At 41.6% G+C, this 18,233-nt stretch overlaps 1 protein-coding gene across 2 annotated transcripts in view; it reads right to left on the bottom strand.

Moving 5' to 3' along the window:
- The window catches only part of Ugp2 (UDP-glucose pyrophosphorylase 2), a 49,247-nt gene that overhangs the window by 12,733 nt on the left and 18,281 nt on the right, over nucleotides 1-18,233 (bottom strand). For both annotated transcript variants that reach the window (XM_052199510.1, XM_052199509.1), the window contains exon 3: nucleotides 18,115-18,222. In XM_052199510.1, the coding sequence (XP_052055470.1) occupies nucleotides 18,115-18,222 (108 nt within the window). The remainder of the gene's footprint in view (nucleotides 1-18,114; nucleotides 18,223-18,233) is intronic.

The following is an 18,233-nucleotide window of genomic DNA, read 5'->3' on the forward strand; positions in this document are numbered from 1 at the left end:
TTAAAAAATGGTACTAGAAACAGTAAAGAAATCACAAAGGAAGACAACACTGGAGATAGAAAACCTAGGAAAGAGATAAGGAGTCATAGATGCAAACATCACCAACAAAATAGAAGAGATAGAAGAGAGAATCTCAGGTGCAGAAAATACCATAGAAAACATTGAAACAACAATCAAAGAAAATGCAAAATGCAAAAAGCTCCTAACCTAAAACATCCAGGAAATCTAGGATACAATGAGAAGACCAAACCTAAGGATAATAGTATAGAAGAGGGTAAAGACTCCCAACTTAAAGGGCCAGTAAATATCTTCAACAAAATTAGAGAAGAAAACTTCCCTAACTTAAAGAAAGATGCCCATGAATATACATCATGGCCTACAGAACTCCAAATAGACTGGACCAGAACAGAAATTCCTCCTGTCACATAATAATCCAAAAACCAAATGCACTAAACAAAGAAAGAATATTAAAAGCAATAAAGGAAAAAGGTCAAGTAACATACAAAGACAGACCTATCAGAATTACACAAGACTATCTCACCTGAAACGATGAAAGCTAGAAGATCCTAGGCAGATCTCATACAGACTCTAAGAGAACACAAATGCCAGCCAAGACTACTATACCCAGCAAAACTCTCAATCACCATAGATGGAGAAACCAAGATATTCCATGATAAAACCAAATTTACACAATATCTTCTCACAAATCTAGCCCTACAAAGGATAATAGATGGAAAACACCAACATAAGGAGGGAAACTACACCCTAGAAAAAGCAAGAAAGTAATCTTTCAACAAACCCAAAAGAAGATAGCCTCACAAACAAAAATAACAGAAAGCAGAAAAAATTAATAGGATGTTAATATCTCTTAACATCAATGAACTCAATTCCCCAGTAAAAAGACATAGAATAAGAGACTAGATATGTAAATAGGACCTAGCATTTTGCGTCATACAGGAAACACACCTCAGTGTCAAAAATAGAAACTACCTCAGAGTAAAGGGCTTAAAAACAATTTTCCAAGCAAATGGTCCCAAGAAACAAGCTGGAGTAGCCATTATAATGTCCAATAAGATTGACTTTCAACCAAAAGTTATCAAAAAGATAAGGAAGGACCCTTCATATTCATCAAAGGAAAAAAATCTATGAACAAGAACTCTCAATTCTGAACATCCTTACTCCAAATGCAAGGGCATCCACATTCATAAAAGAAACTTTATTAAAGCTCAAATCACATACTGCACCTCACAAAATAATAGTGGGAGCCTTCAACACCCAACTCTCATCAATAGACAGATCACAGAAACAGAAACTAAACAGAAACACAGTGAAACTAACAGAAGATATGGACCAAATGGATTTAACAGATATCTATAGAACATTTCATCCTAAAACAAGAACACACGTGGTATGTGTTCACTGATAAGTAGATATTAGGCAGAGAGCATGGAATACCCACCATACAACTCACGGACCACATGAAGCTCAAGAGGAAGGAAGAACAAAGAGTGGATGCCTCAGTCCTACTTAGAAGGGGAAACAAAATAATCAAGGGAAATGGAGGGTGGGAAGGTCATGGGAGGAAGAGAAGGGGGAGGGAAAAGAGGGGAAGAATCAGGTATGGGAGGAGATGGAGGAGATGTACAGAGGGTCAGGAAATTGAACAGAGGTGAGTCACAATGGGGGATGGGGAACTGGGGGTTGCAAAGAGAAAGTCCCAGATGCCAGGAAAGCAAGAGCCTGCCAGGACCCCACAGGGATGACATTAGCTGAAATACCCCACAAAGGGGAGGGAGAACCTGTTGAGACCATATCCAGAGGCTAGGCATGGCCTCCCAGTTGAGGGATGGGGCCACTCACCCATCTCCAAAAATTTTAACCCAGAACTGCTCCTGTCTAAAGGAACTACAGGGACAAAGAGTGGAGTAGAGACTAAAGCCATCCAGAGACTGCCCCACCTGGGGATCCATCCCACACACAGATACCAAACCCAGACACTATTGCAGATGTCAAGAAGTGCTTGCTGACAAGAGCCTGATATAGCTTTCTCCTGAGAGGCTTTGCCAATTCCTGACCAATACAGATGTGGATGTACACAGCCAAACATTGGACTGAGTGCAGGGACCCCAATGGGGAAGTTAGGGCAAGAGCTGAAGGGGTTTGCAGCCTCATATGAAGAACAACAATATCAACCAATCAGACCTCCCAGAGCTCCCAGGGACTTAACCACCAACCAAAGAGTACAGCGATGGTACCCATGGCTCCAGCTGGATACGTAGCAGAGGATGGCTTTATCTGACATCACTGGAACAGGAGCCCCTAGGTCCAGTGGAGGTTTGATGACCCAGATAGGGGAATGCTAGGCTGCAGAGGCAGGAATTTGGGGACGGGGTTGTGGAGGCAAAACTGGGAATGGGGATAACATTTGAAATGTGAATAAAAATAAACAATAAAAAATAATCAGAAAACAACAATAACAACAAAAAAAGCAATTTCACTTAAAATTTTCCCAGGGAAAAAAGAAACCTTCAAAATCAAGGATGTTCACAATAAATCATCTCTGATCCATATACTATAATGTTTGTGAAGCAAAATATTTAGAGATAGAGTTTTGTACATACTTACAGTAATTAAACTTCCAAAAAAAACTATACTGATTACAGTAATGCATGGCTATAATCCCAGAGTTCAGCAGGCAGGAGGACTGCAAGGTCAACCAGTCTAGGCTACACCAAAAAGCAAAACAAACAAAATGTTAAGACAAATTCCTTCTGAGTGAGTGTGAAAGCTAGAGAAATGAGAGACTGAGGGAGAGGACAGCAGAATTCGTGAAGTGGGAGCCTGGGTGAAAAGGCTCACACAGGGAGGATGGACAGAGGGATAAGGGGTGGGGGAGGCGATCAAACCAAAGAAGAGGAAAAAGCCTTAAGGAAACTGGATACGTGGCACATTGATTTAAAAAGTATAAACACTGGGACTCTAGTGAAGCCTTGTGTCCTACGTTAATACAGAGACACCCTAACTCTACAGATGTCCAGGAACCATAGCTCTTTATATGGTAGTCAGTGACACGAACCTGTCTTAATCAATCTGACTCTTAAAGGAGTAAAGACCCTACTGAGGAATTTGTTTATAAGGTATAGAATCTGAGAACTAAGAAAAGACAAGGGAGAAGGAATTCACACAGCAATGAGCAGAGGGCAACTGCCAAGAGTACTTGAGGTTACTGCGCTGTTGGACACCTCCAGTGCAGCCTTTTGACTTGCTTCATGATCTCTCTCTCTCTCTCTCTCTCTCTCTCTCTCTCTCTCTCTCTCTCACACACACACACACACACACACACCAAATCTCAAAATTAGATGACTCTACCAACTATTTGATCCCAAAAAGTCAGGATATTTTTGTCTAAGGTTTATTGCAGGTTTTAGCTTATTAATTTATTAGGAACTAAGAAGAGATTTCTGTCATATAAATCAACCTGCACATAACAAAAGTGCCCTGTTCATGAATGCCCCCCAAGGGAGCCCACTAAGCAGTCCCACAGAGCTAAGTTAAGTTCAGCAAGCCAGGGCTGGGTGGTGGTGTCAGTAATAGAAACTGCTTAGCAGCACCTGTTACAGTGCACATACCCAGTTGTAGAGACATTTTTAGATCCTTGAAGTCTCAAGGATCTTGATTTCTCAGCAGAATCAGTATCAATTTCATTAAAACAGATAGGCATCACTGACAGTAACCATCTCCTTGACATTTGTAGAGGGTAGGTATGTCTACAGAAATTAGGATACAGCACTCTACAGAATTTACTCTTCCATGTTCCTCCTCAGCTTCCTCAAGAAAGCATACTGCGATACAATGGTTCAAATTATGAGACAACAAAGAATACCCAGTGAGCTGCCGGCTTCAGCCTAACTGTGACTCAGTGAGTCACTGGAGTTGGCAGTGAGTGTGGGCCAGCTTTGAGCTGTCAGTCCTGTTAGGTCTCTGAGAAATCTGAGGCAGTTCCACTCAGCCCGCAGAAGTAGTTAGAGAATCACACTGGTTTACTTTTTGCAGAGCTCCTTTTCTCTGAGGCAAACTTGCTTTTATGAAAGATGCTCCTTCTCATCAAAAGGCTGGAATGCTAGGTCTCTCAGCACAGCGGCTCCTCCTGGCACTTCCCCCTGGGCCCTCTCCTAACCCTTCCTCCCAGGGGCTGGCTTCCCTTTCCCACCCTCAGCCATTTTCCTCTCCTCCTGGCCCCGCCTGCCTCTCTTGGTCAGCAGTTCCTTTCTTGCTTTCCCTTCCCGTGTCCTCTCATGTTTTGACTTAGCTGACCCGACATGTTGGCCTGGACATGCCTGCTCTCTCCCTCATCTCCACACACCAGGATCCCTCCTCCTCTACTTCATCTTCCATCCATTCATCACTCTGCTCCTCTTTTCTCCACACACAAGAAAAGAATTCCTGGTTCTAACAAGATCTCCACTAGAGCTAAACAGATGGTAGGACCACCTTCACAAACCAAGTGGTGCAAACCCCGCGGGAACCTCCAGGTTGTGGGGAAATGTGCAGAGAGGCCAAACCACTCACTCCCCTTTCTGGCTAACATCCTCTTGCAAGTAAGAGAAACAAAGTAGCTGACAATCTATGACATGAAGAGAATTTAAGAGCATTTAATCTCTAGGAGGACAAATTTGTCAACATAGTTTTTCTGCAGAAATGGAACGGAGAACTTTTTAAAGCTGTCTGACATGATCTACATGTTGCAAACTCTATTCACAATGTATTTTCTAGTTAGAAGAAAAGCCAAATTCAGCACTCAGTCATGGACACACTGTTCCCATTGGCAAAAGTGTAACCAAGTCTGGATGGCACACTTGTGCCATTTCTAGAATGAGTGCCAAAATGCCCGCAGCAAGGTAGCACGCCCCTCCCCCTGCTGCAGTTCACAAGGGGATGATCACTGCAATGTGAACTCCCTCTCCTTCCTTTCTCCCCTCCCGTCCCTCCCCCCTTTCACAAAAGCAAGTTTGCCTGAGAGAAAATGAACTCTGCAAAAGAGTAAATCAGTATGTTTCCTATGCACAAAAAACATTCTAAGAACATAGCTTTACTCACTGAGCCCTTATACACAGTGTTTATACAGCAAATTCTGTGCTAAGCACTTTTATATATTGTGATTCCATTTCATATTTTTGAAGGTAACAGCCAAAATCTGGATTATTTTCTATAGCAAAACCAAACCAAACAAACAAACAAAATACATAAATGAGATTTCTTTCACTGTGGAAAATCTGATAAATATGTATTCTCCTTACCTGCTCATCAGTGCTCTTAGCCACCAAGATGAACTCAACCCTAGCTGGCAGAGCAAATCAAAGCCCTTGACTTCCTGCCACCACTTCCCACGCTGTGTCTCTAGGACTCCATTTTGTGCACCATTCAGCCCCTCCACCCATGTCTGTCTCCACAAGAATCTCTACTTCTTTCTGAAGGCAGGATTCCTCCTCTGTCGCAGCAAGGCCTGCTCTTAACATGAATGACATCAATGACATCTTAGCAGCTAGATCTCATAATAACCCAAACTACTTACTGTCTGCTATGTTTGACACATCTGATTATTCCCTAAATCCTGAAATCATACTTTCCGTTGATTTCTAAAACAGTCCCTACCTTTTGCTCTTCTTCTGCTTCCATCTTGCAAAGCTCACTCTAAGTGAGCCTCCAACATTCTTCTTCCTACAAAGTCGGCTTCAAACCCAGAGCTTTACCATTCCTGTCCTTACCAAACAGCACAGCCAGCTGCTCAGTGAGTTCTTTTAGCCTCGTCATCTCTGAACTGCTACTGCTAGAGTGGTCTCTTTACCTCCCTAAAATCCACTTTCTACCCCTCAATGATTTTTTTTCCTTTCCTTTCCTCTTTTCGTTTCCTTTCCTTTCCCCCTCCCCCTCTCTTTCTTTCTTAGAAATCCACCATGTATCCTGGCTAGTTTCTATGTCAACTGGACATAAGCAAGAGCCATGTGAGAAAAGCAAGCCTTAATTAAGAAAATGGAGCCAGGCAGTGGCACCACATGCCTTTAATCCCTGTGCTCAGGAGGCAGAGGCAGGCACATTTCTGAGTTCAAGGTCTACAGAGGGAGTTCCAGGACAGCCAGCGCTTTACAGAGAAACCTTCTCAAACAGAACAAACATATAAACAAAAGACCACCACCAACAAAAGCCTCTTGCCTCAGTAAGATCTGGCTGAAGGCAAGCCTGCAAGACATTTTCTTGATGACTGATGGGGAAGGGCCCATCCACTGTGGGTGGCCCCACCCCGAGGCACTGCCCTAGGCTCAGCCAGCAGGTGGACTGGACAAGCCAAGCAGAGCAATCAGAGAGCAGCGGGTCCCTGGCCTCAGCACCAGCTCTGGCCTCCAGGTTCCTGCTTTGTGTTCCTTCCCCAACTTCCTTCAAGGATGAAATCTGATAAATGTGGTACAGAAGTGGACTTGAAATCAATCCTTTCCTCCCAAGTTGCGTTCTGTCATTACATTCCTTCACAGCAATCGGAACCCTAACTGATAGTGTATCTCGCCATAGAGCATTAACCAAATACAGCGCTGGTATGGCATGGAAGATCACTAGCTGTCAAGCTCAGTATCATTCTGTCCTTTACCTTTAGAATTCAAGCTTTTTACTGGGCACTCTGTCATCCTGCAGCTGCTTATGCCAAACTTCAGGTCGAGACAATAAACGTGAAATGAATTGGCGGGTGTCATGAAAAACCAGGGGGCACCGTCCATCCCCCTCCCTGCTTGCCTGTCATCTGGATTAGCAGCATAGCCACAGGTCACTCTTGTGTCCATCTGGGACAACAAAGACGTGCTCTAGATGGCAATACAGTGAGACAGAGGAAACCCAGATGCCTGACCGCCACCAAGCTGGCAGACTAACTCTCCAGATTCTGTTTTCCGCTGCAGCACAACAAGAACCCCATCCTGATCCTCTCTAAAGGACAGGACTGTAAGGCTCTTCCACCCCCTCTACTCACCCACACACTTCAGTCAAGGAGCATGAGCTCTGGGTCTCCACCATAGCATGCTACTGTCTACTGTTTGTATGCCTCTGCACTCTACCTAGCTCAGGGGCTAGGCAGCTCAGGGGCTAGGCAGCTCAGGGGCTAGGCATGTCTACACTCCCCTCCAGCCTCCCTGGGTCAACTTGCTAACTCAGCCATTCATCTCTGCTACCCCAGAGCAAATCGTGCCCCCACAGTCACTTTCCTCAATTTTGACATGGCTGGTTGCTTTTATTTTCCTGCAGCTTTTACATCTTAATCCCTCTGCTTCCCCATCAGGTCAATTCTTTTCTTCCTCCCCTCTCTCAGTCTCTTGCCCATGCAATTTTAAAGTCTCTCCCCATGTCCCTGCCCCAATTAAATGTTTGCTTATAAGAGCTGCCTTGGTCATGGTGTTTCTTCACAGCAATGGGACACTGACTAAGACAATGCAATAGAACACCTACCTTAAGATTAATTGGCCAGCGAGACCATAGAAAACTCCTAAACAATAAAAATTCTTGCCATTTCTTGGTGGTTGCCCTCCATAACTAGATGGTTAAGGCCCTATTGATGAAAACACCATATATCTTGGTGGAATGAACTGGAACTGAGCTTCCTCCATTCCAGCTAGCTTTCACTGTGCTGAATATGCTGGGCAAAGGCTGCTGAGGAAGAAAACACACCAACAGCCTTACCCGTTAACTCTATGAACTATGATATTAGCCTGATAGGACAGAACGTGTTTATTTGTGCAAGAGCAGCATGACTGTCACAGGGTAACAACTACTCTCTGATTATACTCGAGGTCCATTCTACAATGGGAATCCATACCTGGCACTAAACAACGACTCAAGAACCCACAGCTTTGGAGGTCAGAGGCCTGAGTGCTGTCATAACATAGAACCATCTTCTAAGTGTTTGGAAACAATTACCACTTAGAAAAACCTCTCTTTCCAGCGAACTGTGGTAGATAATGTGTTAAGGTTTGGTCATTTGTCATCTATCGTAATGCTTAGTGCCCCACCCTCACCCCCTCCAGGACCCGGTTGTCCCAGAGATGAGAGAGTCAGTACATAGACCTTGTCCCCAAGTTATTTCTGATTGGTAAATAAGGATGCCAATAGCCAATTGCTGGGCAGAAGAGACATAGGTGGGGTTTAAGTTTCCTGGACTTGGGGTTTCGAGGAGAATGAGGAGGAGAGGAAGAAGGTGCAAGAGGAGGAAAAAGAAGCCACCATAGGTCAGGAGTCAAGAGAACATGGCTCTGAGGGCTGTCAGCTGGAGTTAAGAGCAGCCCAGATGAAACATAGTAAGTAGTAATAACTCAGGGTTATTGATAGGAAAGTAGATTCTAACAACATAGAGCGTAGATGTCTGCCCAGCTCTTGTGCTGTTTAAGGCTTACTGTAAATATAAAGGTTGTGTGTTTTTTTAATCCGGGAACTAAATGATCTAAGGCAGAGTAGAAACCCTGGTTCGGGATTTAATAATTTCTACAACAATTACAAACGAATGGCTATACAGGATCCTGAGAATACATGATGGTTGAGTGCTTGGCCCTAAACAAGACATTACAGGATTTTTTCCAAGGCTCAGGTACAATACAGAAGAGGATATGACATAAAGAACGTAAGAGCTGGAAGACCGAGAAGGGCTTCCAAAGGCCACCTACTGGGCAATATCCAGCCAACTGAGGCACACACTTCAAACAACTGGAAATGGTTTCATTCAGTCTGCACAAAAATGAACACATTAACAGCCAGACATGGAGGAATGAGGGATGAGGCGTAGGTGTAACCTCTGCTAAACTGTTTCCTTCTGAAAGATTCTGGGAAGCAGTCATTGCCTTTAGTTGTATACCTAACCAGTAACCGACCGCACCACACTCCAATGGACAGTCCCACTCCAACAGTCACACAGATGGTCCTGGTTAAACTAAATTGGTCACACACTAAGACCAAACACCTTGAATGTGGAAGTAGGAGAGATATGCTGGGGTGCTGAAAGGAGTGGGAATAACCAGAATGCAGTTTACACATGTATGAAACCACCAAGGAATGAGTGAAAGAATAGGTAGGTAGGTAGGTAGCTAGGTGATTTAGAAGCCACAGGATTACACATATTACCACGATAAAGATGCTTAAGTGCAACTTTCTCCAGAAACCCATACCGGTATCATGGTATTGTGACTATCTTTTTCCCGTATGAGTCTACCAAATAATACAATAATTAACTGTGTTTCATTCCAGTTCTTCCTGAGACTTTCTGCGGTACAGGCAAGGATCTGGCTCTACCTTAGTGGAGATCTCTAAGGGGAAAGGACTCTTTAGGCTGCTGGGAGCTGTGTTAGGCCGTCTCCCGCTGCTGCTGAAATTCTCTAGGTGATCTATCAAACTTCTTAAATGAAAAGCATTGAGCAGAGATATAACTGACTTATCTGAGAAGAGCCGACTTGGCTAACCTGCAGTAAGACTGTGGTTTGACTCTTACCATTGCAAATAAATAAAACAAAAATTAACTTTTGGCTTAGAAAAATAAAAAATAAAATAAGCACCTTTGAAATGGTATTTCATGCTCTCTTGAAATAAGAGAATATATTACAATCTTCTAAGGGCTTTAGGACTATGCACCATGAAGACAATTGTCTTAACTGAGCCTTTCTGTAAATCATCTCCATTCAATGGCCTGCTTCTACTTGTTTCCAATATTTAGTCTAGTCACAGGTACCATCAGATATATTCATATTTCTTATTTTATAAAATTTGTTCTGAACTTTGAAATTCAATCCTTATGAGTAATCATCTTGTGTTCACTGTGACTCAAAAGAAGCTTTAAAATGGGATATAGACAATAAAAATTAGCTTACGTAGCTCTATTATCTTCCCAGTTAAAAACAAGATGGATCTTAAAAATTTTTAAGTCAAACTACTATAAAATTGTTTATTTAAAAACCCATTGTAGCTGGGCAGTGGTGGCACATGTCTTTAATCCCAGCACTTGGGATGCAGAGGCAGGCAGATTTCTGAGTTCAAGGCCAGCCTGATCTACAGAGTGAGTTGCAGGACAGCCAGGGCTATAGAGAGAAACCATGCCTTGGGGGAGTTATGGGGGGGTGGGAGTGGGAGAGTTGGGAGGAAGTCCAAACCAGACCAAAACTCGACTTAGAGTATTTTGTTTCCTAATGTGGCTATTTTACCTGTCACCCACTGCCATCTTATTTTAAAAATAGGAGCAATTTCAAACTATTGAAGAGATGTAAAATTGTAATATCCACGTGTACTTTAGATCTCATAAATTACAGAAGAGATGATGATAAAAGAACCAGCAGAAACACAGGATGACAAAACCAAAATTAAATAAAAAACACTGTTTTACAGATGGCAAGCAGGGTCCTAGAACACAGAAAAGCAAACATGAAGGAAAACCCATTCCTATACTTTACTGAACTCTCAAAACTTGAATAGAAATTCTAGGGGATTAAAAGACTTCTGAATATTTTTTAACTACAAAATGTAAAAGCAATATACATAGATGGTAAACAAAAACCATTTAAACATGACAAAAAGGTACAGTCCTCGTATTTTTATAGATGTCGGACAGACCTAACGTCATAAAAATAAGTCAATCGCATGAAGCATCTGGTTCCTACCCTTATCAGACAGAGTGGTAGTTTACACAGAACATTCCACTTGAGTATGGATTAGAAAGGACAAAGTCAGGTGACTTTGGAATATGTAACAGAATACATGGGAGGACCAAATAACAACTTTCTTAAGTCAGAATCTGCTAGCTTTTTACTAAAATTACCTTGCCTCTCTCACCTCACACTAACCCACTGGCCTACCTACTGTTAGCTTAATTATATCATTCACATTGTGGAAGACTACAGAGTATGTATATATGTATCAACAGCTGTCCTCAACCTTCCTAAAGCTGAGACCATTTATACAGTTCCTCATGTTGTGGTGACCACCAACCATAACGATATTTTGTTGTCTAAGCACTAAAGACCATCATGAGATCATGAGAGTAATTCTTTTTTTTTTTTTTTTTTTTTTTTTTTTGGTTTTTTTTTTTTGGTTTTTTGGATTTGGTTTTTTTCGAGACAGGGTTTCTCTGTATAGCCCTGGCTGTCCTGGAACTCACTCTGTAGACCAGGCTGGCCTCGAACTCAGAAATCCGCCTGCCTTTGCCTCTCAGAGTCCTGGGATTACAGGCGTGCACCACCACCGCCCAGCATGAGAGTAATTTTAAGGAGTATTTTTGGACTCTTCCTATCACAGGTTTATTCTTTTTGACAAGCCATTAACTCTCAGAGAGAGTGACTCTCGAGGTTACCCAGGACAGCAGAAAGTCAGTCTATCCCCATGCCTGTTAGATCAGGCAGTACCACATGGGTCCCATGATACATTATTTTTCAGTTAGCCATTTCTGGAGTCAAGTTCTCCACAAACACAAAGCTAAAATGCTGATAAGTGATCTATATTTGTTTTGTATAGATCTAGTTCTGTACAGCTGTTCAGTTCTTTTTTGTTGTGTGTGTGTATGTGTGTGTGTGTCATTGTGTTGTGTTTTGTTTTGAGACAAGGTCTCACTATGCAACCTGACTGACCTAGAACTTACTTTGTAGGACTGACAAGGCTTGAACTTGCACAGGTTTACCTGTCTCCAGATCAAAGGTGTACACAATCAGACCTGTTAAGACGGCAGTTCTTAACCTTCACAGGTCATGATCTCCTTTGAGACTATGACAGCATTGACAGTGTCTACTATGAAAAAAACACATATACATAATTGTTATTGATCATAAATGTTATGAGGGATCTCTCAAGCTATAATACCTAGTATAAACATTCTGCTGTTATTGCGGCTTTAAAAGGGTACATATGGATATTCTGTTGCTCAAAACTGAAGAATCCCAACCCCCAAAAAAGAATTAGTAAAAGATTCTCCCAAATAATTTCAGGGAAGAAAGCATAAGGAGTAGGTATGGGTGGGTCACTTTGCTTCAAGTAAAAATTCTCCCACAGTAAGTGGAAATTCCTTCATGGTAGATTAGAGATGTAGAGGTAGGATAGAAAAACCACAGAGCTACTTTTCTTTTTCAAGAACCACACAAACTACTTACATGAAAGATACAATTGGGTGGCTGGGCATGAACGTTTGGAGATGAAAAACAGAAACTAGCTAGCCCAGACACTTTAGGCCAGCTAGTCTAGGATAGGTAATGAAAAAACTAGAGACCCTATCTTAATAAGGTGGATGGAAAGGGAAGATCAAAGCTGATGCTGGAGGTTGTCCTCTGACCTGCACATGTACTCCACCTTGTCAAGTGGTTGCTGTCCTCCTTTTCTCCCTCCTTCTTCCCCTCCCCCCACTCACAAAAATCTGTTGGGAGCACAAAGGTCCTGGCCCTCACAGATAAGCACTACTAAGGAAACCAGGAATGCAGGAATGTTAAACACCTGGATTGTCTTTCCAAAGAGAGAGACATATAACCTGTTTTTCCACCAAGAAGGCTGGCATGGAGGAGGTTAATAACTTGGTGATTTGTGCTACCTGTAGGGCCAGGACATACCAGGCTCCCACAAACAGGACCCAAAAGGAGCCCAAATGACCGCTACACTATCTGCATGACCAAGACCACATCAGATCCTCCCCTAGGCCCTTAAGATAACACATGTAGCTTATATCAAGAGTCCATCTTCATAGAGTGACAAGTACTTTGAAGAGTTTCAATATAATTGTGCCTCCTTATGCATAGGGGGCTTTGTTACACCAGCAACTTTTTCTCCAAATTGTACTGTACTTAAATATGCTTAAAAGTTAGACTTTAGAAGTTTGAACCAACATAGGCTGTGTTAAATTGGACTTCATTTTTGCCTCACACAGGCTATTACTCTTTTGGTCTTGGCATCTTTACAGACCTCCTACAACCAGGGCCCAACATGGGGTATGACCCTTAGAGAAAGTTAAGGAAAGTCTTCTTTAAATAGAAATAGAAGGTAAGATACCAGGCCTCTTACCCAAGAGGTATCAAGCACAGGTAAGAGAGTGGAAAATTAGTAACGACAACAAAAACAGAGGAAAGGAAATAATGTGTGCAGTAAGAATCGTGGCAGAGTAGGTGGGCTGGGCTCCAGGGCTCCTCCCCTCCCGGCTGCCCTGCAGTCACTGCTGTGGCACGCCCAAGGTGGAGCTAGCCAATGCAGAGAAAGCTCAGCTTGTTTTTGTTTGTTTCTTTATTCCCCCCACAGCAGGAATAACTCAATATAGCTTGATCAATGGTCCCTTTTTGAAGAAAAAAAATCAACACAAGCTCAACATGAACAATTACAACTAAGGCATAAAGCGCTTAAGCCTGGTGCTCACTAAACCCCCTGAGGCACATACCAGTCATAGGTAATGGATGCCACGTTCCTCTGCTGCTCATCTCATCAATACTTAACTTTCATGATAACCTACACATTTTAAATTTGGGGCCATGTCAATTGAGTATGCTTTTGTCTGCCCATTACTACTGAGGATTTGGCTCTACTATTCAAATTGCTTTCTGGAGACCCTCGTTTAAATTCTATAAGAAATTTAACATCTGAAACAGGACAGGTGTCAGAACAAGATCAAAACAATGACCCAAGGTGAACACTGCCTTGGAGAGCTGTAAGAGAGGCTCCAAGAAAAAAGACAGAGGGCCTCTTAACTCAGGTGCATTTTGTTCCCTGGGCTGTTCTTGGATGTGATTCTGAGCCTCCAGTGACAAACATTTGTATTCAATTTATAAAATGTCAGCTCTAGCTGGATGTCAGAATATAGCTACACAACCCAACCTGCTCAGTGTACCCTGAATATGGATCGGGCTTTCTGCCTTGCTTTCATGCCATCCTAGATATAATCTATAGTATGTGCCAAGCAATTGTGTTTAAATTGTTCTGTCCTGAGAAACTTCTGGGAAGGGGCTGCTCTGTTAATAATTAGTATGTGCTTACCTTTATTTACATGTTTTTCTAAACTCAAACAACCTTCCTTGGTTCACTGTTGTTACATTTGAGTATAAAAGTACACTGAAACTGAAGTACAATTGTCTACAGCATCAAACTTTGGTCCATCCCATTTTTTAGGTCCTCAGATCCCAGGTCGAGAAGACCAGATCCGCTCAGATCAGCTGATAAGCCAACAGGCAAGTTATTAGCTTATTAAATAATGTCAGTATAAACTGATGGCCCACAGAACTAATACCTTCTGTCCTTATCAGTTGCTTATCCTTCCTTTCTCCTTATCACCTACTGAAATTATATAACAAGGTATTATAAAAATGTATATATGTCATAATTCTCTACAACTGTAACTTCTTATTTGCAAGAAATCAAACACATGACAATGGTAGGAAGGCCACGTCTTAAACAACTTACTGGTAAAGAGCCTTCAGAAATCAATGTGCTACTAAACAAAATTCAGGTTGATTGTCCCACACCAATAACTGGCAGGCTGCATTAGCATGTTACTTGGAATCTATAGATAATCCTTGTCCAGAAGATCCCCCTTTTAAAACTTTTTGGAAACACCCTATGGGTATTGTCTAAAATTATATCTAAATATCCTATAGAGATTGCTTTCAATGCTTTTACAGATAGCTCTTCAAAAAGACAACAAGCATGTTTTATATACAAATGCTACATTATCCACAAAATAAATGTAAACCTTGTACAGCTCAGCAGTCTGAAGTTGCTACAAAGAAGCTTTTATTAGATGTTTCTCAGCCACCAACACTCCAAACTATGTACAAAAACAGATGCAAACCTACAAGATGGCTCAGCAGGTAGAGAGAGGTGCTCAACAACCTGGGTTCGACCTCCTGATCCCACAAGGTGGCAGGAGAGAGCTGTCATCTAACAAAGGTCATGGCTTGTGTACACATGCACTCACAGATACATACATAATCGCACACAAACTATAAAAAAACTACCAAAGAGCACTTGGGTGGCAGTACTTAGGTTGTTTTGTTTTGCTTTTTAGGCAAACAACTTTGAAGCTAGACTGACCCTGACAATGTCAATTGTAAGTGGTGGATTCCCCATGATAAATTTCTAGTTGGCCAAGACAATAAATATTACCTGCTTTAGAAAAATAAAAAGAATGTTTATTATATAGAAATTATTTTGAAATAAAAATTGTCTCTTATCACCTCTAAAACCCAAGAAGGGCAGAAGAGGTCAAGTACAGAATCAGGTGAAAAAATATTAATGCATGAACTATTTCCAAAAGTTAGTGACAAAATTACACAAAGAAGTATAAACAATTTTTGCTTCTACAATCCAAAATCCTTGACATCACAGTGTATGGGATTACAAATCAAGACCAGGGCTTTTTTTTAAAGGATATTTTAAGTGGAAACTTATACACTTATACACACAAAAACAAAAGACCACACAAAATGCATCTCTTGTTTTCTTTTCTATGTGTTCTTTATTCATATTAACTATTCACCTTCATCAAAAACTCTGCCCACTCCATGGCCGGCCTGCGGAAGGAGGACGGGTGGGCAGCACGGAGCTGCAAACCTCCCAGGGTGGATCTGAATTACTTCTTTCTCCATCCTCCAACCCTCCAACAGCTCACACTCCATATCACGACCTTTCAAAGTACACAAAGACTTCTCTACTAACAAAGCAGATTCTCAAACCTTAAAATGCAATGAAAATTACAGATACATGTGCTTTCCTTCCTACATTCAAAAGGTTAAGTTCATCTTGGATGTAAAGAGCTAACAAATGAGAAAATTGGGCTGGAAAGATGGCTCAGTGGTTAACAGCACTGACTGCTCTTCCAGAGGTTCTGAGTTCAATTCCCAGCAACCACATGGTGGCTCACAACCGTCTGTAAGGGGATCAGATGCTCTCTTCTGGTGTGTCTAAAGACTAGTGTACTCACATAAAAAAAAAAATAAATAAATCTTTTTAAAATGCTCTTAAAAAATAAGAAAATCACACCTTTAGAACTAAATCTGCTACTGATTAGACAGTTGAGGGTCTTTTTAAAAAATAGATTTATTAGAATCTTTTTGATAAAGGTAGTAACTGTAAAATGAAATAAATAAAAATAAATGTTGCCTACTTTCTGGCACAAGGAGAGGGGGCAAAGATGAGTTCTCAGTGTGCTGCCCAGTGTGTTCTCTTACAAGTCAGCATCAAGTGACACTCTGGCTCACTGTGACAGTAGCTGAGACCACAGGACAAACTGTACACCACCAGCTAAGCCCGTCACTTAGCAGACTTGAGATTGACCTTTCGTTCAGTTCAGCTAGAAACTGTGAAAGGGTGCTTCTAGAGCAGGCTCATCCTCAGCATTAACCTACCAGCTGATGCTTTAAAGCCCAGCACAGCACTGGAACAAGGACCAGGGTCTGCACATGGGCAGCTGCTGCACAAAAGGGCCAATGCCTTGCCCTCAGCTGATGTCAGGCTCTGTAGTAACTGTCCAGAAAGCAGCAGGCTCACAGGTCTACTGCTGCAGCCTACCACACAATAATCAACTGAGGTTATTCAGTTACGAGTGAGTCCAAGGCAAAAATTCTAAGTACTTAGAGTGACTAAATCTATCATTGTGTTAGGTCTGTTCACAAATATTTTTAAAAACTGGATGAATCTAAATTTAGTCCTTTTTTAAAGAACATACCTATCTAGAAGAATTCCCTCATTTTCTTTGGCAAAGAAAATATTAATTCTGCTACTTAATTACAAAGAAATAAATCATAATAATTAATGTGCCAGGGACAAGTAAAACAAAAACCAAAATAAGGGAGCCCCCATTATAACTGACATTATAGAGAAGAGGAATTTTAAAATTGTTTTTATTACATTTGTGTATTTGTGTGTATGTAAGCATGCGTGCACATGCGTGCACATACATGCACACGTGCCCATTACATATGTACAGAGGGCAGAAGACAACATTTAGGATTCATTCTTTCCTTCTAATATGGGTTCTATGGCCTAAACTCAGGTCTTTAGACCTACATGGCAGGCACTGGCCCATTTCCTGATGAGTTATGTTGCCAACCCAGCGAGAAAAATTTTAAATTCAGTGTTACTAATAAGATAATATACTCCAGACAACTAATGAGAGATTTTGTTTGTTTTCTTTTCCTTTTTAACAAACATGTAATTTATAAATTTAAAAAATTTAGCTACTTTTCTACATGTGGGAATAAGCGTATTCCTAAGCAGAAACTTATTTATGACTTTCTCATTAGGAAAAAAATAATCTAATGTTGACTCCATTAACTGCTACAGATGGGCTGAGCAGACCTGAGCCCCAGCAAACATTGTAACACTGGGACCAGACTTCAGTTAGTTTGCACTGAATTGTATTTTAAAATTGTTAATAAAGCAAGATTACAGATACATAAGAAATGAACACTACTCATGGCAAAAACATCAAGTCTATACAATGCTTCCAGTAAGATGATCTGTTTTTACATATATCATCTTAACAATTTGTGAAGTACACAAAACACCAGGTATTGTTCTCATTTTACATAAAACAAAGTAGTCGAGCTCAGATTTAAACACCTAATACCACCACCCTTTACCCCTCCGCAGTGGGGCTTTCTGCCAGCAGCCCATGACAGGTGCAAGTATCCGGGCTAAGCCTCCATAACACACAGGAGTTTTGATAGGTAAAGAACTCCAGAAGCAGGGGAGGAGAAAGTGAAAGGCACACTAGGCTGGTTGGCCTGGGCAGACAGGGTTACAGAAACGGCGTGCGAGCATGGAAACAGTAAAGTCTGGGTAAGCGCCTGGACGAGATTTAAGGCAGTAAGAAATCTAATAGTTGGAAGAGAGAACATGAAATCCTTACGGTATGCTTTGTACTAAAGTAGACTGTATACTAATCACAATGTGTGAAAAACGGGACAGCGCTGCGGGAGAGACCAGACTGCAAGCTGAAGGCCGGCGACCTCCACATCCAACGTGAAGGATCGTGAACAATTACATTTGCTAGGAAGGTTCTGTTATGCCCTCACAACCCACCTACAAGGTAAAACCAACATCCCAAATTACCTTGTTTCTTATGCTTTATCTAAAACTTACCGAATCTTCTGGAGGTCTCTGGATTTTACCCCAGTCTACAGAAGGTCCCTTTTCTTGCAAAAATCTATGAAATAGCTTCCGAAATCCATCAAGATCTTTTTTAGTGTGCTATGAAAATA

The sequence above is a fragment of the Apodemus sylvaticus genome, chromosome 11 (genome assembly GCF_947179515.1).
Source record: "Apodemus sylvaticus chromosome 11, mApoSyl1.1, whole genome shotgun sequence".
NCBI lineage: Eukaryota > Metazoa > Chordata > Mammalia > Rodentia > Muridae > Apodemus > Apodemus sylvaticus.